Source organism: Lacerta agilis, chromosome 4, assembly GCF_009819535.1.
Source record: "Lacerta agilis isolate rLacAgi1 chromosome 4, rLacAgi1.pri, whole genome shotgun sequence".
Classification (NCBI taxonomy): domain Eukaryota; kingdom Metazoa; phylum Chordata; class Lepidosauria; order Squamata; family Lacertidae; genus Lacerta; species Lacerta agilis.
This window is the reverse complement of record NC_046315.1, coordinates 80,932,967-80,957,121: the sequence shown is the minus strand read 5'-3', so window position 1 is coordinate 80,957,121 and position 24,155 is coordinate 80,932,967. Positions and strand designations below refer to the sequence as shown.

General features: G+C 39.9%; 1 protein-coding gene across 3 annotated transcripts in view; it reads left to right on the top strand.

Moving 5' to 3' along the window:
• The window catches only part of PCCA (propionyl-CoA carboxylase subunit alpha), a 219,784-nt gene that overhangs the window by 36,237 nt on the left and 159,392 nt on the right, over positions 1-24,155 (top strand). For all 3 annotated transcript variants that reach the window (XM_033147813.1, XM_033147812.1, XM_033147814.1), the window contains exon 7: positions 22,819-22,950. In XM_033147813.1, the coding sequence (XP_033003704.1) occupies positions 22,819-22,950 (132 nt within the window). The remainder of the gene's footprint in view (positions 1-22,818; positions 22,951-24,155) is intronic.

The window sequence follows — 24,155 nt, the reverse complement described above, 5'->3', positions numbered from 1 at the left end:
AACAAGTAAAGCATATTTGTTTGTAACTAAATAAAGCATTTACAGCATTATTATTTGAGAGTGTAATTCAGAACATCTTGTTGTGAAGCCCACATGCCTTCTGTAGTTTACAGTTGCCTACCCTCGTCTCTAAGAGATAACGGAATAGCAACAACAACAAAATAAGCTAAGCACTGGCAAGTTCATGCACACACCCTCCATGCCCCCGTGACTCATAATTTTTTACTCTAATTCAGTTCATTAAAATGCACATAAAATACACATCGTGTCTGTTGTTAAACCAGCACAGCCAGATGCTGCACCGGTTGCAGTCCATGGTGGAGACGGTGGGGCTCTCAGGCCTACTGCCAGTGATATGTTGACTGCTGACTCTGGGTAGGCTTCCCAAGTGCAGTTGATGCCCATGTCACTCTTGATGATCAAGAGGTCCATTTCCACTTGAGGAAGCCTGAGACGAGCCTGGCCCTCTGGAGTGCCGAGTCATGACTGCACTTTGTGTAGAGGCCGAGCAGGCGTTCCAGCAGTGCCTCCACACTCAGGCCTCTCTCACTGCGGCGGTTCAGCTAAAAGCAGCTGCTCCAGGTTCTTCAGCTGCACCTTGGCTGACATAGTGGCAGAGGAGGAGCAAGTGGGGTGGCTAGTTGAGTCTACCAGGAAGAAGGGAGAGGCTGTGATAATGATGGCGAGGGAGCAGACTCCCGGCAGCCTGGATAACTCAGAGCTGCACCTCTCAGCATGCAGGCCATTGCCCATGTGTGAAGCATGAGTAGAAAATCAAGTAGAATTTCATTAGGTTCTACAGGGGAGTATATATTATAAATGATTAATTTTAAAAAGATCAGTGTCATTTTAACATGCCTGTCATGTTGAAATGGGAGGTGCCATGTACTGAGTATGGTTATTTCTTTCTGTGTTGTGGCATTCTCTTAGGCATGTGTTTTTAATATACACACACACACACACACAGAGAGAGAGAGAGAGAGAGAGAGAGAGACAGACAGACAGACAGACAGACAGCGACAGTGACATTCAGTGCAGAGGCATTTTGCAGTATCTCTGCTTATGCTTGCTGGGAGAATAATTGTTCATTTCCTAGTGACAATGCTGTCTTTCTGTGGTAACTGGGAAAATGCAGTATCTTTACAACAGCAGCACCAGCCTGTGAGAAGGTATCTGAATCCTGTGCAAGAGAGAAAGAGAGAACTGCACATCTATTGTGTGGAAAGGCTGTAAAATAGATTTTTTTTTAAATGTTGTGCAATGGTAGCTTTAAAAAAAATGTATGGTTAGACCCAGCTTATGTGTTAGCATGTATGATTAGCTATCCTGAGCTGTTACCTGTTGATTTCAGGCTTTTCAGAGCACAGCTGGTGAAGGGTATGACCCTAGATGTAGATTTTCCACCCTAAAAAAAGCCCAAAAACGTTTGTGTGGCTTTATTATCTTTTGTTCTGTCCTGTGGTATTGTACTGTTTTTTGCTTTCTTTTCAAAACCTTTCTGTTCCCTAGATCTTACAATTTTCTTGCCAGTTCCCTCTCCTGTCCTAGGTTCTGGTATTTCCATCCTGTTTTTCTGTTCCACTAATCTCTATTTATCTCCCATGCCCCACTTCTGTTTCTTTCCTCTGAGCCTTCCTTGATGTGACTCCATCTTGGAGGTGTACTTTCCATCTCTTTACAAAGGTTACCTCCAACTCCAGTTTGTGGTTTTCCTCTAATTTCCAAGTTATCCTGCCCATGTCTTTCAGCAAGGTGGCTGTGAAAGTTGAGGGGGAAATTCCAGATGGCAGACAAGCTGCTTACCCCTCCTATCCCTCACTGAAGAGGACCACAACACTCTGTTGTGGCTTCAGTGTGTAGTCTTATGAAAGTCCATGCAACAGTACTTTGCAAATGATGAATAGTAAAAAGGTAAATGTAAAGGACTCCTGGATGGTTAAGTCCAGTCAAAGGCAACTATGGGGTTGCAAAATTTATTTGTTATAGGTATGTTTATATCTCTATTGAATTATATTCCTAGTGTGTCTTGCAAAAAAGGAATTAAAAAATCTGTAAATACAAAACATACACACATTAATCTAAAAGCCTCCAAATAATAAAAGCAGTACAGTGGTGCCCCGCTAGACGAAAATAATTCATTCTGCGAAAATTTTCGTCTTGCGGGTTTTTCGTCTTACGGAGCGGCAATGGCAGCCGTGCTCCGCAAAACGAAAAAAAAGATGAAATTTTTTCGTCTTGCGAGGCAGCCCCATAGAATTTTTCGTCTAGCGGGGCAGCCTTCCGCTAGACGAATGCCTTCTTCTAGCGAGTTTTTCGTTTAGCGAGTTTTTCGTCTAGCGGGGCACCACTGTATAAAACAGTCAGCAGAAGCAACATTTATTTTTAAAACAGGAGAAAATATAGTATTTGCCTAATATATAAAGGCATGTTTGTCTTTTGAGACAGACGGATGCTAACAACTGAGTAATTTTGGACCCAAGTACCAAAAATTATTGCCTGTTTATGGAGATCCCTCCTGAGTGAAATCTCTTCTAGGTGAACCCCAGCTGTCCCCCACACTACTATAGTGTTGAGGTGCAATCTGATTATTTGCTCAGGGTTCTGGCATATAGGGTGTATAATCACTATTATGCTGTCCTGTGTTCACAATGTGGATAATGTGTTAAAAAAAAGGTTTATGGTTGTATTCATGTTTTACGATGTTGGCTCACCTTCTGGTGGAAAGGCAGGCTATACAACTACTGAAATAAATGTGCAAATAGAACAATAAAGTAGGCACCCAATGAACCTCTTTGAGGAGACCATTCCATAACTGGCTAGCCATCCACCTCACCTCAGATGGTAAGTATGACTTCCAATGAATATGTTAATTTATGGGTAGGTATGTATGGAGCTGGTTGTTCTTTTAAGTTTCCCTGTTGTACGATGTGAATGGCTTTAATGATGAAAACCAACACTTTGTGTTGGACCCAGAAATTGATTGGAAGCCAGTGCAGTTTACGACTATCATTGCATACTAACTACTGATTTTACTGACTGCAATTTCCAGTCTTCAAAAACATTCCCATGTGTAATACATTAGAGTAGCCTGACCTGGAGGTTACTAGAACATGGATGACTAAGGCAGACTATCTGGAAACATAAATTCACTGTCTTTACAACCCTCTGCTTACACTTCTGATGTGCATGTGCCCCCAAAATACAGGAGGGTGCATTGTGTCAGGCAGAATATCAAGGAATAAAAACCCCAGGTTGCCTTGGATATTAGCTGTAAAATGCTGTTTAAATTGGCACAACTTGGGGCCTGATATGTAAAGGCTTTCATATTTGTACCTGTAATTAGTTTTGGAGGATATTATAGAGAACTTGCAAATCATTAAGAGAGCTTGAAATGCCTTACAGATGCCTAATATTGGACCATCCAGGTGGCTTAAAGATAATTTTGCTGCACATGAGCAGTTGCTTTAGTCTGAAGGCTTCACCTGCCACAGTAATATTTGAAGTTGGGAGAGCAGAGAGTAGACAGTATTCTAGTCCAGCAAATGACCATGCTGTGCTACTTACATGAGTAGAGGTCCAGTGTACCTCTTAGCATGGCTAATTTTCTACTGTGATCAGTCCAGCATAGGGTCTTTGGATCTATGTTTCATAACGTGAAATGGCTAAGAGACTGAAATTGCTATTTAAAAGTAGCAGTGAAAATGCTGCAGCAAAATGAGGAAGTAACGCGTCAGTACGTATTATTGTATTTAATGTGTTGGTAAATCATGCTCCAGATCATATTTATTGTTTGAAAATGTGCTCCAGGCAAGCTAAAGTTACCGGTATTTGATAATAGGCTGTGTTTTTACTTCCGTTGCTCGGTCCCAGCTCCTGCCCACCTAGCAGTTCGAAAGCACGTCAAAGTGCAAGTAGATAAATAGGTACTGCTCCAGCGGGAAGGTAAACAGTGTTTCTGTGCGCTGCTCTGGTTTGCCAGAAGTGGCTTAGACATGCTAGCCACATGACCCGGAAGCTGTACACTGGCTCCCTCGGCCAGTAATGCGAGATGAGCGCCGCAACCCCAGAGTCGGGGTTCCAGATCATATTTATTGTTTGTATCACCTGCACCAAAGTTTCTATGTGTCTTACAGCATACAAAATAGGAAACCCAATTAAAAATCCCTAAATGCAATTGCATGAGAATGCCAATAGCCTACTCTTCCATTATGCATATGAAAAAAGGAACTTCTCCATCCAAATTAACAAAAATGAAAACCCCAATAAACAGTATTAAAAGCTGTTGTCAAGAGGAAGAAGTTAACTCTAAACCTCTAAAAACTTTGCAACTGCTAAAATGTACAAAACAAAGCCTGGGAATAAAGAAATTCATTTTTTTCTGTTGCTGAAAATACTACACAAAAGACACCAGGTGAGCTTCCGGGGGGACGGGGACGGGACCATTTCATGGGTTTTGCTGCTTTAAAACATAATTGCAAAATAGACTTCTTTCTTGGGACTTACATTGGCAAAACAGATATAATGAACAAATTTGAAGAAAAAGTGGCAATTTCTCAGGGTGCAGTTGGTTGGATTCACCTATCTGTTCAGGATTCTGGAAGGTAATGTGCAGAAGTTGTGTACTGGTTTACTTACCTGTCTTTGTTAGTCCAGCCCTTATTAACTCATCGCTAATGTCAGTTTTTCATTTAAAAAGAAAATTCTGCTTGCTAATGAAATAAGAAAAGTTATTTACCTGTATGTAGTGTGCAACTTAACCAAATGATAACCTAATTCTAATGCAGTGTTTTTCAACCTTTTTTGGGCAAAGGCACACTTGTTTCATGAAAAAAATCACGAGGCACACCACCATTAGAAAATGTTAAAAAAATTAACTCTGTGCCTATATTGACTATATATAAAGTAATTCTCTTGAATAGGAATCAAATAAACACAAAGAAAGTATTTTATAATTACTTTATTATGAAATAGTAAGTAAACAGAAATATGAAAAATTATAAAGTACTTTATTCCGTGCGCAACCAGGGCCTGTTTGGCTGAACACAAAGCTGATATTCTGGCTGGAATTTTTCCCACGGCACACCAGGCAACATCTCGCGGCACACTAGTGTGCCGCGGAACAGTGGTTGAAAAACACTGTTCTAATGGGTCTGTCGTTGCATGATGCTGAGCTTTGTTTCTTTCTAAACAGGTAGGTAGCCGTGCTGGTCTGCCATAGTCAAAACAAAATAAATTTTTTTAAAAATCCTTCCAGTAGCACCTTAGAGACCAACTTAGACACCAAGAACAAACTTAGTTAGTCTCTAAGGTGCTACTGGAAGGAATTTTATTTTCTTTTTCTTTCTAAAGTTAGTGGGAAATTGGAAAGGATACACCCAGTTGCCTTTTAGCAGAGTTTGCCATTTGAAAGAATTTTGTAGTAACAACAACAACAACAACTTGTTTGACTTATTAGTCACTTACTACAAAAAATATATTCAGCGACATACAAAAAGCTTCCAAGCCCAAATAAGTAAATTAGAATAAAAAAGCGAATCTCCTTTCTTAATGGAAAAAAGGAGGTGTGAAGTTGAATGCTTTGATCTTTAACAGAAGATAGATTTTACTCCCAAGCAAATGGTTTTCCCACTCAGGCTGTCCCAGAGCTAGCATTAGCTGGCAATTTCCCTAAATATAAAACAATGAAACAAAAGCATTTGTTCATGTTGTCGTGAAGCTATTATGTTGTGGTTTGGCTGCCAAACTTGGCAATTTTGCAATCATTATTCCACTCTGGGCTCACTTCCTAGCAATCTGGTGGGTTTTCGGGGTTTGGATTACAAGATTGGTGACAATATCCCTGGCCAAATTTATTGTAATGCAGACGGGATTAGTTTTATTCTTGGATATTCATTTGTATGTCGTAAGGTGAATATTGTGTCAAGTAACATTATATGTTAGTAAGATTTTTAATTTCTGTAGGAAAAAAATGACAGCCTTCATGTGTTTACTTTTTAGCTTTAAGTATTAGGACTGTGTAAGATGAATTTCTTGCATGCAAATCACTTTTCTGTGTGGGCCAAATGTGTAAATTGTATGTCAATAACGCATAAACATGTTTGTTTCCCTGTTTTGTGTATCTAATTGATACCTAATTTGGAACAGATGCAGAGGGCACAAATAGGAACTCATGTGCCTTTACACTGTACATTGGCAAAGTAGATAAGGTCTTATATTTTTAAATGGTGAAGTTCATGCGTGTTGCTTCTTCACTTCCGATTGCAATAACTGTAAAGAATGGTTATATATCATATAGCTGGATTTTCCTTGCTCTTTTTCATTATAATCCTGAACCTTATGTGGATTTTATGATTCACAACTTTGTCTTATTCATGTGGTTTAGAAGGTGTATTGCTAGATCCAATAGGAGGGAGCAGAAATAAATAATTCAGAATCTTCTTTACTAATTGATCTCAATAGATGAGCATTGTAGAGTTGAAAGCAAAGCTTAGTTTAACAGAGAGGTTAAGTTCATGTGAATGATATGATAAACATGTCGCTTTTTCATTAAATGATTCATAGAACAACACATGCTGGAAACAGTTGCCAATTAAGCATACTAATTTTGTTGTTGTTGTTGTTGTTTAGTCGTGTCCGACTCTTCGTGACACCATGGACAAGAGCACGCCAGGCACTCCACTGCCTCCCGCAGTTTGGTCAGACTCATATTGGTAGCTTCAAGAACACTGTCCAACCACCTCGTCCTCTGTCATCCCCTTCTCCTTGTGATCTTTCCCAACATCAGTGTCTTTTCCAGGGGGTCTTCTCTTCTCATGAGGTGGCCAAAGTATTGGAGCCTCAGCTTCAGGATTTGTCCTTCCAGTGAGCACTCAGGCGCTGATTTCCTTCAGAATGGATAGGTTTGATCTTCTTGCAGTCCGTAGGACTCTCAAGAGTCTCCTCCAGCACCATAATTCAAAAGCATCAATTCTCCGGCGATCAGGCTTCTTTATGGTCCATCTCTCACTTCCATACATTACTACTGGGAAAACTATAGCTTTAACTATACGGACCTTTGTCGGCAAGGTGATGTCTCTGCTTTTTAAGATGCTGTCTAGGTTTGTCATTGTTTTTCTCCCAAGAGGCAGTCTTCTAATTTTGTGACTGCTGTCACCGTCTGCAGTGATCATGGAACCCAAGAAAGCGAAATCTCTCACTGCCTCCATTTCTTCCCCTTCTATTTGCCAAGAGGTGATGGGACCAGTGGCAATGACTGCTAATGTTCTGATCAATTTTCAAATATTGAACTATTGCAAGGTGGAAAATGTCAGTACAGCTGAGCTGGCTGCCCCTCCCCCCAAAACACTTTTCATTCCATTGAAGCTTTGTAAATTAAAGTTTATACCTAAATAAGTGATTGAAGACTATGTTGATATATCCAGTGAGGTTCATCCAGTTGTCTCAGTTTATCCAGTTATCTCAGAGGAAGAAATTGAAATACTTTCCTCCCCCCCCCCAAAAAAAAACTGGAAATGTGCCTTGGTTCCTTGGTACACAGGAACACTGAAAACGGCCTGTGTGTCCTTGGGCTGAACAAAAGATGGGGAGGTGATACGTATTTATTTTCCCTTCCTCTTCAGGAATGTTGCCTCTTTTGTACATCATAACCCGTGGGCCATATATCCCCACCCGACATTTTCAGTGGGTTGTAGAGAGCACTTGACAGTTGACACTTTTTAAAATTTACTTTTTAAAATTCCATATTTTTACCTCTTGTGGGCTTGTAGTCTTGCCCCTATGCCTCTGTGCTACTTTTGGATTATTTTTGCTTTCAAATCTGCTGAGCTTCCAATCAGTAGCCTTCAGTGCTCACAGGGCTTGCAGAGCCCTTGTGAAAATTTTATGTGTCTGTTTCTGGTAGCTACAATGCTTTGGCTACCAATGGGAGCCATCATGACTAATCATCTCTGTTAAGGAAGGAATCCCCGCTCTTTATCTATTTCAGTGGTTCTCAAACATTATCCACCCTCCATGGACCACAATTGTCTTGTAGCAGTTGTAATGTGCTGTCCTCGATGTAGTATGATTTTTAATTGTATTTTTATTTTGTTGTTTTATAATCTACATTCTGTAGAATTCAAATTGTATTGCAGTAAAATATCTTATATGAAATAAAAGGAGCAGTAAAAATATAATTTAAAAATGAATATTAATATTTAATGTGGACATGCTGCAGGCCACCTAAATGAAGCTCACATCCATAGACCACTGTATGGGACCCCCTGAGCTATCTGAATTCTTAGTGCTCATTCCTTCTCTTTCTTTCCAGCACTGTAGTGTATATCACTTTCAATAAAATATGTGGCTGAATCCAAAGTACAAAAATTTTAAAGCCAGTGATCCTTGAACTGAGAAAGCATAGCTGTCCATGAAGTAAATGCTGTGTCATCAGTTGTTTTGAAACCCCTGTATATTTTCTTTGTAGCATGGAGGAGGGCTCTTAAATTTTGAGACTTGTTAGCTTTGTTCATTGTGACCTTTGAATAGAAATTTTAAACTAAAAAAAAGGTATATGGAAATAAGCATAGAACATACTATAAACTGGACAATGCCGTAAACATTGGGCAAATGTTATTTCAGGTTACGAGAAGCATTCCTAGGCGTAATAGTCATAGTTTATACAGCCAGGTGATAATCTGGTGCTACTATTAAATGCTGTTGAGTTGCTCAGCCATCTTAATAACTCTGTTATATTTTACCTATTTTGGCTTTTGAAAATGTGGATATTTCTATAGGGAAAAAAGTTAGTTAAAAATAAGATAAGGAATAGTTAGTTAATGGAGATTAGTATGGTAACAGAAACATGAGTACAATGTATTCATTAATGTAAATGTCATAAAATCAAGAAGATGTGGCCATAAAACATAAATTAGAGGAACGGCTGGATATTGCCATTATTCCTTACTAGTAGAATTCCTTGCTTGCATGTTAAAAAGGGTGTTGCCTGTCCTTTATTGCAGTGTTTTTCAACCACTGTTCCGCGGCACACTAGTGTGCCGCGAGATGTTGCCTGGTGTGCCGTGGGAAAAATTGAAAAATTCAAGAGAATTACTTTATATATAGTCAATATAGGCACAGAGTTAATTTTTTTAACATTTTCTAATGGTGGTGTGCCTCGTGATTTTTTTCATGAAACAAGTGTGCCTTTGCCCAAAAAAGGTTGAAAAACACTGCTTTATTGGAAGATAGTGTGCTGAGTTAGATGGACAGTTGACATGACCTAGCATGGCTGGTCTTAAATAGAAGCTTTCTTTGTGGCCACATAAAACTTAATTATGTGGTTTACATGAGTAGTGTCATTGGATCTGAACCTCCACTTTAATCAGTACCCAACAGTTCTCTTATGCTTTTTAGGTTAACCTTGAGCTTGACAAAAAGCTGCTGTGTAGCACTTCTATTATGCAGGCTCTTTGATATGGTGCTGAATTGTGGCTTTCAGTACACAGAGGGTTAAGTGAAAAGGTTATAGTAATCTAGTGTTCATTTTCCCTTTTTTTTTAATGTGCTCATTAGCAGTGACAAGTCCAAGTTTTAGCCCATGTCAGTAATTTACATTTCATTGCTAAGTGACTGCTCTTGTTCAAGGGCTCTTTCTAAGGCTGTTGAACATACTTGTATTGGGAATAAACAGAGTAGAAGAATTGAAAGCCAAATATCCTGCCAGGCTTTTCAGTAGGTTCTGAAGTTTCCAGTAGATCACTGATTAGCAGTGCGTGGAGCCATATGAAAATAAAAAGATAATGCCTGTAAAAATTATCACAGGTAGGCTGTTGTATTTTAAAACCCCTTTTGTTGCTACCTTTACTGTCATCCTTCCTAAATTCTTCTCTCCTGCCAGGCCTTCTCTCAATGTGAAACTACAGCATATTTGAGACAAAGCAAGAGAACAATGCCCTGTGCACCAGGCTCCTTGGTTTCTCTCTCTCTTTCTCTTACTCTTTCTCTCTCATGCACCTCCCCAACTATTAAGCAAAGTCTGATTGTTATGAGGACTGAGGAAACAAAGGACTTGATGGGTTTTGCAGTGCTCTGGGATCAAATTATAAAGCTTTGAGATCCTGTGAATTCCTGACTTGGGACTCATTTTTCCCTTTCTTTGTGATTCGTACCAGCTTGTTGCAGCATTCTTAATTTGAAGGGATGCACGCGACATAGAAGGCAAATGGCGTCAACTGGGGGAATAGAGATGCAACGTGGTATAGTAATGGTGCCCTGAGCATGCCAGTTGCCAATCTCTATATAGACATTGCCATCTGTGGCAAACATTCACACAGTTTTGTCTGATAAGGGTTGCTGCCAAGCTGAACAACAGAGAATGTGTGTGTGTGTGTGTGTGTGTGTGTGTGTGTAAAAAACTATCATTCTAATATAGACATGCCTTTCACCTCAGTTCAGATATTAATGTAAGCCAGTTAAGTTTCCTTTCTTGCAAAAACAGGATCCAGACTGTTGCTACTATAGTATATTCTCTGAGCATAGCCTTATGGAAAATATTCAAAGAGGAGAACAAGATTTAAGTTTAAAGAGAGCCAAGAAGGAATACTTTCACATCTTGAAGTTAGGCACCAAAATGTATGGCAACTTTGTATGGAAATGTATGACAAGAAGATTGAGCCTCCCCTTTGGGCAAAAGATATACATCAGAAGGTCAACAAGGTGACAGCAATGAATTGTTTCATTTCAGGTGGTTACTAAAAGAACCACCACTTTAAGAACTGGTGCATGAACTTACTTTCCCCCCTCATCCCTCCCAACTCCTTTTTCCTTCTGTCATGTTTTTAAGATTGTAAGTTAGCAGGGGCTTTCTTACTACTGATCTTTGTAAGCTGGGACCCTTTCAGCTAAAAAACAAGGTGACATACTTTTAAACGAACTGATTTGTGTGTGTTAATCTAATTAAAAATTATGATCATGATTGTTTTCATTGCATAAATTACAGCATTTGACATACGTACTATCTTGCTGGTTTATTCCCAATAATAGATATACAAAGTAAGGCAGGCTAATTTTTTTTTGGGGGGGGGTAAGAAATATTTTAGCTTTCTGGTTGTGCAGAGTGTTGCTTCTGCCTAAGGCTGAGTTCAGTTTAGTTTGAATCCGTGGTTACTTTACCTGCTTTACTGAAATTCGCAAATCCTCTTCTGAAATGAGTGGGAACAGGAATGAGAACATTTATATTAAGCTTGTTACTGGCAGCTACACATACCCCATATGACATTAGGAACTAAACTTCCTGGCAAGACAGGAATTTGAACTTGGATCTACCACCTTTAAAGCACCACACCCCCTCGAAATTATCAAAAATGTATAAAGGAGGGTCACCAAATTGCTGGAGATGCCAAAAAGCCGTGGGGTCTTACTACCATATGTGGTGGACGTGTGTAATTATTGGAGAATTTTGGGATAACATTTACAATGAACTGAAGAAATTGTTTAAAATTACTTTTAAAAAAACCCCAGAGATTTTCCTATTAGGAATTTTACCCCCAGAGATTAAAAAAGAAAGGAGAACGCTATTCATGTATGCTGTCACAGCAGCTAGAATTCTTGTGGCTAGAAAGTGGAAAAACGAATCAGTACCGACAATCCTAGAGTGGCAGATGCTAATGTTAGATTATTTGCAGCTGGCAAAATTGACAGGAGGAGTTAGAGGAGAAATGATGCAGAAAACTTTTGGTGAATGGAAAATATTTAAAGAATACATCAGAATATATTGCAATAATAAGGCCATATTAGCAGAACTAGAGTGATACTTGTAATTAAACAAATATCGAATACTATTGAAGATAAAGGATCGAGAAATGAAGATCAAAACTGTGCAGACAAACAATGATGTAATGAAAGTACAATAAGAAAGATCGGAAGACTTGTATGTATGTATGTATGTATGTATGTGAGAAGTGTGGTTATGTAAATTAATTTTAACCCTTTTTGTGTTTTTCTTTTTCTTTGTTCTTTTTTCTCTTTCTTCTTTTCTTATCTGTATTGATGAGACTGTAAATATTTTTAATGTGTGTAAATAAAACCAATAAAGATTACTTTAAAAAAAAAAAAAACTTGGATCTACCAGTTGCAAAACCAATGTTTTAACCATTTCAAGCACATTAATCAGCAGTTAAAAAGTCCGGTATAAAGTGTTGTTTCAGAAGTTGATATTTATCCTCCTGGCAGCAGATCACCAAGGTCTTTGCTAGCTGATCTGTTTTAACTGGAGATGCCAGAGACTGAGCCCAGGAACCTTCTCCATTCATCCTCCTGCTATTCATGTGGTTAATCTTGCCACTCTCAGACTTTGATTTGCTCTGTCTTCAGAACCATGATCTAGAGCAGGGTTACCTACCACCTCCTGCTAGGAACAAGTAGATGCCTTGTTGAATTCTGAGTGCCATAATTAGAAGTGTATCCTGAGCACAAGGTAATTCATGTGTATCAAACAGCATGTGAGAATCACGTGGGTCCTTGCACATGTGAGTTGATGCCAAAATAAATTGGTTAGTTTTTAAAATAGGAACATAGGAATCTCAGTATTGTCTGTAGTGACTGGAAGTAGTTCACCAGGATTTCAGACAGGGATCTTTCCCAGCCCTACGAAGAGAGGTGGGATTGAACCTGGGGCCTTCTGAATATAAAGTACACGCTCTACTACTCAGTTATGGCCTCTTTTCCCATTGTGTTAGCTTTGAAATTGTTAAACTTGAAGCACAAACATATTGAGTTTTAAGATGTAATAATGTTAACCTTTTACATGCATGAGGATATTTAGTTCATTATAATCTTTCACCATCGCTTGTGGCTGCACCTGCAGGTGCGCAAAAGTTTTTAAATTTGCAAACAAAATGTTGTTGTTCAGAACAGGTTCCTTTACTGTAGTAGTACTCTGCTTCTGGTGACTGGCCACTGGCAAGCAAGATGCCTTCAGAAGTTCACAAGCTTGGGCATGAAGATGGTGGCCTCAGAAGGGAGGCATGTTTTCCTCACTCAAAGGACCAAGCCGTAAAAAATGTGAACCATTGCTAACAGCTGTTAATAGATATGTTGTCTGCTGTTTTTGCCTAGCTGTCATGCACTTTTTAAATGTATGTCTGGCCAATACCACTTCAGACAGCAGCTCATATGACTGAATGATTCTCCAAACAAAAATCTCCTACATAATTGGGGGGGAAAGCTGTTACATGGAGACATCGTATTCTAAGTTAGCCTTCTCCTTTGCATTCTTGTTTGTTATGTCTAGGGCCCCCCTCCTTTCCTGTATGGAACAGCATTGTGATGTGAGCCCCCCTCACTGGTGGTCTGGAGCGATGCAGCCCAGACACTGCTTTACTACTTCAGTGAGAACTATATCTTGGTTCAATCCCCCCTTCTTTTTAAAAACAAGTCACTGACTGTCACCATACATGTATATTAGGATCCATCTGTATATTGAGGCAAAATCCACCAAGCAATAGATTTACAAATTTTACATTCTGATTTGAAGAGCAGAAAATAATTTCTTTGAAAATTAACATAGTACAAAGCATGAAGTTGGTTTAGACTTTCCTGCATTCCTCTCTCTTTCCTTTTCTCTCTGCCTGACATAAAAAGTTAAATGTTTACCTGGAGTTATTTACCACCACCCTGATGTCTTTATTTTATATTCCTTTATTTTTCAGTATTCTTAATCTGTGATGTTGTACTTTTTGGTGAGGTGGGAATGTATATAATCAGCAGCGAAGCAGAAAACTGTTACCTATAATATACCGGTAACTGTATACCGGTACCTATAATGTTGGCAGACAAGGGTGTAATCCAATTAAATAAAGCAGGACCAATGCCGAGTAAACATTCATAGGATCAAGGTTGAAAACTCTAAACATAAACTGAGGTTAAATTATGTATTAACTTGTTGTGATATACAGTCAACTTCTGCTATTAATTTAGTGGCATCTCACAGAAGATGTTTAGGTGATATGAATTGAAGCAAACAAATATTGTTGGCAACTAATGAATTGCAGGTTTTACTGAGGCTTACATGCTAAATTTCAAATTCTAGTGTTGAAATTTAGGCTGTTGATTATGACTGTTCATCTTCAGACTGGCATCATTTTGGCTTTATTTTGTTACTTAGAGCTAGACAAAACACTTCTTAATAGTCATTTCAGTGCTTGATAAACTTCAAGGTTCATTGCTTCTGTACATTTTTCAAATTATTAGCTTCTTAATGCATATGGCTTTAATTTACCCCCTACTGATATTCTTAAATGGGTTTTCAAGAATTTTGAAAGTGGACTACTATAGTTATGCGTCCACTCTTGGCCCTGATTGCTGACACAGAATTTCTTAAGTAGTCTCCACAATTAACAGGATGGAAGTTCAAACAGTTCTACTGCAAAAGCTCAAGATTCCCTTGAAAACAGATTTGTATTTGGTTTCCTGTAGTGTGTTTGCTCCATTTATTTCTAATGAGTTGCCAGAAGCTTCTGAGAGTGCTTCCTCTTCTGCAAAAAGACATTTAAGTGTGATTATCTACTAATGTCACAACCTTTTTTTCTGTTCTTAAAAGATGAATTCTGTATAAAATATGGGAAATGTGTGTTATTTGAAAGGGGATTTATAGTTAAAAAATTATTTCTATGATATAAGCAGCACAAGACTTTCTCCCCACCCCCTCTATTGGAAAAAAAATCACAGTGCATTTTTAACAATCTTTTGCCAGTGTTTGTCAGAGATATTCCTTGTTTTACGTGCCCTGGAAATTTAAAAGGAAACCCTTTTCAATTATGAGCAGTTTTGCATATGTAATATGTAGATCCACAGCTGATTGAGCAACTTATCCATTAACCTTGAGGGAGGTCCCCAATGAAGTGCCACAAGACAGTCTTGCGCCCTCTACTGTTTAGCATCTTTATAAATGTATTGGATGGAGGAGAGGGGGTGCTTATCAGATGTGCAGATGAAGCTTCAGGGAGTAGCTTACACTATGAAAGACAGAATGAGGATTGAAAATGAACTTGACTTGTTGGAAATACTGACTTGGCAGTATTGAAACTACAAGACAAAATTCAATTGAGATAAATGTGCAAAATCCTGCCTTTAGGTATCTGTAACCAAAGGACACGGGTGGCGCTGTGGGTTAAAGGGGAAGAAATGGAGGCAGTGAGAGATTTTACTTTCTTGGGATCCATGATCACTGCAGATGCCTGCTTCCTGGAAGAAAAGCAATGATAGTCCGTATAGTTAAAGCTATGGTTTTCCCAGTAGTGATGTATGGAAGTGACAGCTGGACCATAAAGAAGGCTGAGCGCCGAAGAATTGATGCTTTTGAATTATGGTGCTGGAGGAGACTCTTGAAGTACCATGGACTGCAAGAAGAGCAAACCTATCCATTCTTAAGGAAATCAGCCCTGGGTGTTCACTGGAAGGATAGATCCTGAAGCTGAGGCTCCAATACTTTGGCCACCTCATGAGAAGAGAAGACTCCCTGGAAAAGACCCTGATGTTGGGAAAGATGGAGGGCACAAGGAGAAGGGGACGACAGAGGACGAGATGGTTGGACAGTGTTCTTGAAGCTACCAACATGAGTCTGACCAAACTGTGGGAGGCAGTGGAAGACAGGAGTGCCTGGCGTGCTCTGGTCCATGGGATCACGAAGAGTCGGACAGGACTAAACAACAACAACAACATATTGTGGAAATAACCATTTTTGTGAAAACATCCATTCTAAGAGCCCTGCTGGATCAGGCCAATGGCCCATCTAGTCTAGCATCCTGTTCTCACAGTGGCCAACTGAAGGCCTGTGGGAAACCAGCAAGCAGGGTTTGAGCACAAGACCACTCTCCCCTCTTATGGTTTCTAGCAACTGGTATTCAGAAGCCAATTCCCGAGCCACAAGAGGACCTCTGCTCAGGCTCCATTCACCTGTCTGTTCAAGTGGTGTTGCTGCTCTAGGGATGCCTTTTCTGGACAGCGACCAATGTGAGAAAGCACCTGTGATTCCCTACTGCAGAAAGATGCAAGTGATGCATCAGGGAACGCCAGTTGATTGAACATGGCATCCATCAAGAGTGCCAGTGTACATGTTTTTTCTCCTAGGTTTCCTTGACTTGTTATGTTGAACTACTGACTAGCTGTTCACCCACATCTTTTTCACTTACCAGAGGTTCATCGTCTTTAAAACCTTGTCATTTTTTTTTCATTTTTTTCTTCTGACATTTTATTAATGATTGTCCTTATTAGTAGCTTCGTGTGCTGTTTATGCCCCAAAATATTTATTATTATTATTATTATTATTATTATTATTATTATTATTATTATTATTATTATTAAATTAATCAATTGCATTTATAGCCACCTTTCTGCCAAGGAGCATATTGGAAGTAACCACTTCCAAAATATCAATGAGCAAAATACTAAATCATATTTCAAATGAAAGTTCTACTTCATAGAGCTAGGGGAACACTTCCCAGAATCACCAGAAAAGTTTGCTTCCTGTACCTCCATTACACTTTTGATAAAAGCTTAACAGCAAGTTGACAAAGATTTTATTTGCAATTTTTTAGCTGAAACATATGGGAGAAGCTTCTGAATAGGAGATTGCAGGGCAATCTCTATATATCTTTGCCAGGGCTTTTCTCAAGGTTGACATGTCGTCTTCTGATGCTTGAGCTAATGAAGTATTCACTGGGCTGTGTTCTTATAAGCTAATTTTTCTTTCTTTCTGATTATTTTCTTTTGGTTGTCCTTGAGTTGGGTGCCTTCTACTTCACATAATTTAGCTCCCAGACCAGCAGATTTTGTGCTGCCATGTTTGGAGTAGGGTGGGGGGCAGATTAGGTGCTGTCTTCCTCACTGCCACTCTACCCAGTGCTTTCACATTTTGTATGAGATGGCTAAGGGTTGCCCTCTGTCACTCCTTGTCCTCTCCTCACCTTACCTCTCCTCACGCACCTACTTAATTCAACATTGATTTTGCTACTAATCGCTGCTCCTCACTCTGAGAAAAGGGGTTCTTCCTTAGAGTAAGGTTGCCTAGGTACTGCCACTGATTTGCCACCTTGGTGTGTCATGCATTTTACATCCATATGAGTATTTGTGTATTCCTAGGCTAAGTGTGATAGAAGCTATTTTTGCCTGTGACTCACAGTACAGCTTTTTCCTGAAGATGCAATGGTCAACTTGACTGGGGTGCTTTCATTGGACTATTGGAGTTCTTCTCTCTCTCCTTCCTGAATTAAAAATTTGGGGTTGCTACATTTTAAAGATGTACTTGTTCAGTGGAAGAATTGTTGGCATCTATCTCGAGAGACTATGGAGTGCACCTCCAGGGGTGAAGTCAAACTGCCGCATTAGTAGCACCAAAGTGACCTGCCTGGGGCGCAAGCCTGGGCAGTGTGTATGGAGATCTTGGGCTGTCCAGATGACAAGACCTCTTTCTTGGCCTTGCGGATGTGGTCCAAAAGAAAGCAGAGCAATACATTTGGCACTAGCTTGGCTGCAAGAGTTGCCAAAAGGAGGTGTACAAGACTCCATCCAACCCTCTTACAGATTCTACTCCAGATTTGTGTAGGGTTTACTCCTTAGCATTTTCTCCTCCTGAATATATCCTGCAAGGCAGCAGAGGTTTCAGATCCTTCCTAGGTGGGCTACCTTCCCTGGTGGACGAGCCCCATCTGCCCTTCACTTCTCTCTACAACACGTGCAGAAACTGCCTTCTTGACAATTGGACCCACTTTTGGTCTTGTTCGCTCAATCTGCCAGAGCCTGTCTTCACATGCAGGGCAAGGCTTTGAGACCCATCAGCTACCTTCTTCTGGTTTAGCCAGCCAGCCAAAGCCATTCCCGGGGTGTGGCTGCTGTTGCATGCTGATGAGTATATGGGGTATTATGGGATGGGTAGTACCTCTGGGGGGCATATGGTGCTCCTTCTAGGGTAGTTTGTCAACCTTTGGTCCCCACCCTGCACTTAGCTCTCAATGGAAGAATAACTTCTTATGTAATGGGAAAAGAATTGTATTTGGCTTAATAATAGCCTGTTTCTTGAGATGTACCAACAATAATGTTCAGGAAGGCCTATGTCTTGGGCACCACCATTGCGGCAGGAAGTAATGATCTGAGCCAGACCTCAGAACTGAATCACTTGAGGTTGCTATATTGTCACAAAATGAAAATTGAATGTAGTGTATCTGGCTTTAGCCATTCATAATGGAATTCCAATGACAAACAGCATAGCAGGACAAAGTCATTAACCAAATGTTACCCCAGTAGTTACTGATGTAGAAGCTGCTTTGTGTGCATTTGTACCTGCTGCTATCTTTGCAGTCAGGATCCAAGTTCCCTGAAGTTTTATGGAACATAGAATTTTTTGTACAAGTATTGTAATATCAAACAATATTATCTACCACTGTGAATATTGTAAAAGAAGCCTGATCTAACCTTGCCTTAGTTTTTCATCCACAAAAATGAAAGCTGTCTGCTCAAGACTAGGAGGAGAAAAAACTGGAAGATGTCATTGGTTAATATTTCCCATTTCCTTGGTGCATACCTGATTTCTTATTTTTGTTCATGTAATCAGGAGCTGTATCCATTTATTGAATACAATGGAACATTATGAAGAAGGAGATGAGCGGTTAAGCCTCTGCATTCTTGTCTCTTTCTACTGATCAGTGGCACTAAAAAGAGATGAGTTAACATAAACCTGAGTGGACTCAAAATAAAAAAATTCCTTCCGGTAGCACCTTAGAAACCAACTAAGTTTGTTCTTGGTATGAGCTTTCGTGTGCATGCACACTTCTTCAGATAAGTGGACTGTTTAACCTTTCTCTCCCTCACCCCCCCTCCTTTCTGGAAATGTAGATGCAATAACATTTACAGCTGAAAAGGTTCATTCTCAGTTTCTAATGTTTAAGGATGCAAATGAAGCATTTTGTCTCCTCTGTCGCCTGGAGGTGTTATGCACAGAAAACAGAAAGAGGTTTCTAGGATTAGTTCTACAGATTTCTTTTATCATGTAAAAGCTTTGACTGATTTCAGTGCCAGGAACTGTAAGAAATGGTATATGGAAAACATCTATAGAAAATTCTTTACATGTTTCACTTTGTTTCTACCTAAACCACTAAGAAACCTATCACTTAACGAGTACTTCTGAGGTCTGTAGTTTTTCCATACTAATTTAGAAGGACTCATGTCTTGCATTTTTAAATCCGTCCTGGGAAAGAACAGTGCTCAGAATGACCCATGCAACGGTACTGTATTTTTAATCTCCCTTTTGTTTCATGTTTTCATATCCTTTGTGGCTGCTTGTATATTCCACAGTCTGGAAAAATGCATAGCAGTATTTTTTTACACTGCAAAATATTTACCTGCTGACTCTCGTAACCCAGGAACCTCTCCAGGGTTTCAGACAGTAGTCCTCCCCAGCCCTATCTGTAGCCATCAAGGCTTGAAGCTGGGATATTTTGCTTGTTTATTTTATATATTTGCTGTACTCTACCTTTTAGGTTAACTTCTTACAAGGTGGTGTTCAAAAATTTAAAACAAATAGGCAGTACCACTGCTCCTCCTTCAGTTTTTTGGTATTCATGGGTGAAGTTGCCATAGATGTATATTTAAGCATATTCTTTTCTACTAGTGAGGCAAACCTGGCTCCCACCTCTCTTTGGGTATGCAAGCTTTATTATCTGTCTGTACACAGCGTTGATTGGCTGGCAATTGTGGTAATTCCTCCCTCCTTTTTTGCCTAAACAGTTTTACAAATGGATAGTTTTCTGTGTGTGCATTTAATGTCACCTTTATTTTCTGTGTTCATCCAATCACTTGGCATCTTACTTGTTTTAAAATCACTATTTGCAAAATTTACAACAGCAGTTTTAGAATGCAGGGGAGGAAAGACTACAGGTTGGCAAAATGTTTGCATATGTATGTTTGCTGAGAGTTATGAAGCTGCAGGTACTTGTTGCTGTTGCAGATTTGTATCCAGGAGCTCAAAGCTATGTAAATTGTCTTTCCCTTTCCTTTCTATCTACACAACAGACCTTGGAGGTAGCATCTTCCCCTCTTTTGGTTCCAAGCAACTAGTACAGTGGAACCTTGGTACTCAAACACTGAAAACCTGGAAGTAAGTGTTCCGGTTTTCGAACGTTTTTTGGAACCTGAACGCCCGATGTGGTTGTTGGCTATTGTTTCCGGGGCGCTTGCACCAATCGGAAGCTGCACATTGGTTTTCAAACGTTTCAGAAGTCAAACGGACTTCTGGAATGGATTACGTTCGAGAACCAAGGTTCCATTGTATTCAGAAGCATATTGCCTCCGACTTTGGAGACACAACATAACTATAGTGGTTAGCAACCATTGAGAGCCTTATCCTCCATTATTTTTTCTAATTCTCTTTTATAACCATCCAAGTTGGTGGTCGTCATTGCCTCCTGTGGGAGTGTATTTCATAGTTTAACTATCTGCTGTGTGGCATATATTTGTATCTTGCTTTTCCACAAAGGAGCTCAAAGTTGTGTATGTTTTCCTCTCCCCACCTGCGTTTATATTTGCAGCAGCCCTGTGAGGTAGGCTAGGTTAAGTTGCTATATGTAGCAGGTCTTGTTAACAGATTGGGTGGCGAGGGGTCCAGAGGGCCCAGTCAACACCCAGTGTACCAGGCCCAGGAAATCCCGTTTGCATCTCTGTCCTAAAACATTTACCAGAAATTGTGCCTTGGCGTACATGCTGGTGCAGAAAGCTAGAAGGATTGGAAACATATATTTTCACTGTATGTAGGATTATGGTTTTGATAGATCTCTACCAAAAGGGGTTTACAATATAAAGATACACAAAGAGACCACTGAGGGTAGTGGAGGAGTTGACACCTTTGAAGGTGACCTGGAAACTGCAATTAATCCAGAATGCGGCAGCTAGACTGGTGACTTGGAGTGGCCGCTGGGACCATATAACACCGGTCCTGAGAGATCTACATTGGCTCCCAGTACGTTTCCGAGCACAATTCAAAGTGTTGGTGCTGACCTTTAAAGCCGTAAACGGTCTCGGTCCTGTATACTTGAAGGAGCGTCTCCACCCCCATCATTCAGCCCAGATACTGAGATCCAGCGCCGAGGGCCTTCTGGCAGTTCCCTCACTGCGAGAAGCAAAGCTACAGGGAACCAGGCAGAGGGCCTTCTCGGTAGTGGCACCCGTCCTGTGGAATGCCCTCCCATCAGAGGTCAAAGATATAAACAACTACCTGAAATTTAGAAAATACCTGAAGGCAGCCCTGTTTAGGGAAGTTTTTAATCTGTGATATTCTAATGTATTTTAATATTTGTTGGAAGCCGCCCAGAGTGGCTGGGAGACCCAGCCAGATGGGTGGGGTACAAATAATAAATTATTATAAATTATTTATTTATTTCATGTATGTTTTGCCTGCCCTACCCCCATCACCATGGAAGGGGGCTAAAGTTTTGTATGAACATTCACATTCATTGCTGGATGGAAGGCTTCAGTAACAAGCATATCCCGCCTTTCTTTCATCATGGAATCCATGTGGCTCCCAGGTGGTGTCCAGTTCAGAAACTGACCATACCCAGGCCTGCTTAGCTTCAATGAGTTTGTGGTCTCATGCACTTTCAGACCATACTCTAGAACCTTGTTTTAAATGTGTGAGAATCAGCTATCATTTGAGTGGACCTTATATAACTTCAGATGCAATGCTTCCCAGCATTTCATTTCACACATTCAGCCCTGAGTAATCAAGTTAAGGGATAAGATGAGTTAAGACCAAGGAATATGCATGAATTTGTGAAATGCCCTAAAGTCATGAATGTTGTGACTCCTGGCAGCTTTCATATGCTTGCCTGTGGATGTTCTGTCTGGGACAGAACAGATCAATAAACAGGATGTTGTTAATGTGGTCAGTGATTTTACTGTCTAACTAGTCAGCTGATTTTTCTTTTTTAAAAAGCTGCACAATTTATAAAAGAGCCTGACTGACATTATCTCACACACACTACCCAACTCATAAGATCTTGAATATATATATAACAGCAGTGCTTTTCAAGCACAAAACAAAACTCAAGTTCTCTGGGAAAAGAGAAAGTGTGTGTTTGAGAGAGTCTAAAAACAAATACAATGAAAGAGTGTTATGAGAAATGATAGTTTATAGTACTGGGATAATTTGGACATAAAGAATACCTCACTTTAAGACATTAGCCTGTTCTGAAGTGCAGTCTGTATGAGTATGTTACTGTGATTGCCTAGCCTACAAAGATAATATCCATTTATGGCTTTTATTATATATGCAGTACCTAAATATTTTAAATGTCCATCCTGTGCATCGTGAACACTTAACAAAGAGTAAATTCATTTCCGTTTTGTGTGAGGCTTATGTTTTAAAGAATGCAGAATGAAATCCTGAAGTATAGTATACGTTATTGAACATATCTTTGTAAGCCACTTGTGGCTCCTTGACTCATGAGTTAACTGTTTTTTCTTACTCAGGGGATCTTGCAAATGTTCAGGCTGGAATACTTTATGGCTCTCCGCTATTTTTCTTTGGTCTGGCTTTGATTTATGCAAACAGTAATTATAGGAGCTTTGTGCCTGTGTTCCATATAGGCTTAACAAGCTCATACACATTTTAATGTACTGACTCAAGCTAGGTTGCTTACATACCGTACATTTAGGGTTTTCCCTAAACAAAATCTCAGCATAGTATGTATGTATATGTGTGTGTGTGTGTGTGTGTGTGTGTGTGTGTGTATATATATATATATATATATATATATATGAGTAAAAACCCCTTTGCTTTCCTTCTCTCTTCAGGCATCAGAAGGTGTTGCTTTCATTGGACCAGACATGCATGCTATTCAAGCAATGGGGGACAAGATAGAAAGCAAACTACTAGCCAAGAATGCAAAGGTCAACACTATACCTGGTTTTGATGGGGTGGTCAAGGTAAGAAACATTTCAAAGATGTTTTTCATTTTAAAAGAATGCTTTCTGAGGCTTATTATAAAATAGCAAAATCGCCATCATCATCACCATTGGGGTTTGTGCAGTGATTGCTGGGTGTGCAGTGCCATTTCGGTTCATTCTTATAGCACCCTGGTGGAATCAGTGTTGTTAAATTACTCAGACATTGGGGGGACAGTTTTTGCCTTTGCCACAACTCTGTGTCCCCAAGTGTAGTGGTTTGTTTCTCCTTAATGTAAACGGCCGTCATTCCCTAGTATAAGAGAAAGTAACAGAGTCAGTCAGAATACCACTAGGACGGACTAGAGGAGTTAAAACTTCTCCTTGCCCTTAAGAATTTAGCCTTCCCCTATCTGAGTCTCACTGTCATTGGTTTTGTTTCTTGCTTGGCTAAAAAGTGGTAGGTTGTTGGAAGACTCATATGCAGGCCTGGCACAGGAGTCTTGTTAGAATAAAGTTATAAACTGAAACTAAAAAGCAGCTGGTCCCTGCTACCCCACCCCTCCCTCAGCCGGCTCAGCCCTCTGAGGCCTGGGGCAAGTGTACACGCCTGCCCTCCACTCTGCTCAGATGGACTGCCTGTGAGTTGATCCAGGAATCAAAACATGTTGCCCAGGCTTGTAATAATATCCTCTTCACCATAAAGTTGCTCCAAACTGAAAGCCTGCTACAGTTTCCTTCTCAGGAGCTGGATTTTGGCAAAGGGAAAAAAATGTTTTCAAGGCTATCTGTACTATTTCCCAGTATATCATTGCAGTAATAATGTGAATAGACCACTGCTGCTGAAGAGGCTTTTTATATTTCTTGGGAGATAATCAAATAGATGAGGAGCACCTTTCCTTTTATTTGGTGCAATATTGGTTTGCCACTTTCTATTGGCAATATAATATGTGTCTCGTTCCCTAATGTCTTAACTCAAAATGCCTTTGGGTATGTTGGGGAATGTGACCTGTTCCTCAGATATGGAGGTGTGATCTTTCTGGCCTTGGGTCTGTCACCATTTCTCAGCTTAACCCATCTTTATAGAATTGTGAGAATAAAAAGAGGTCAGTTGTTGGATATGGTCCGGAGATGCTTTGAAGAAGGGTGTAATATAAATCCAATAAATGCAGTAAATATGTGGTTTAAACTCTTGCAAGCAAAGCCTTAATGGTTTTTTTGGATCATAGACATGTGCTCAAATATAA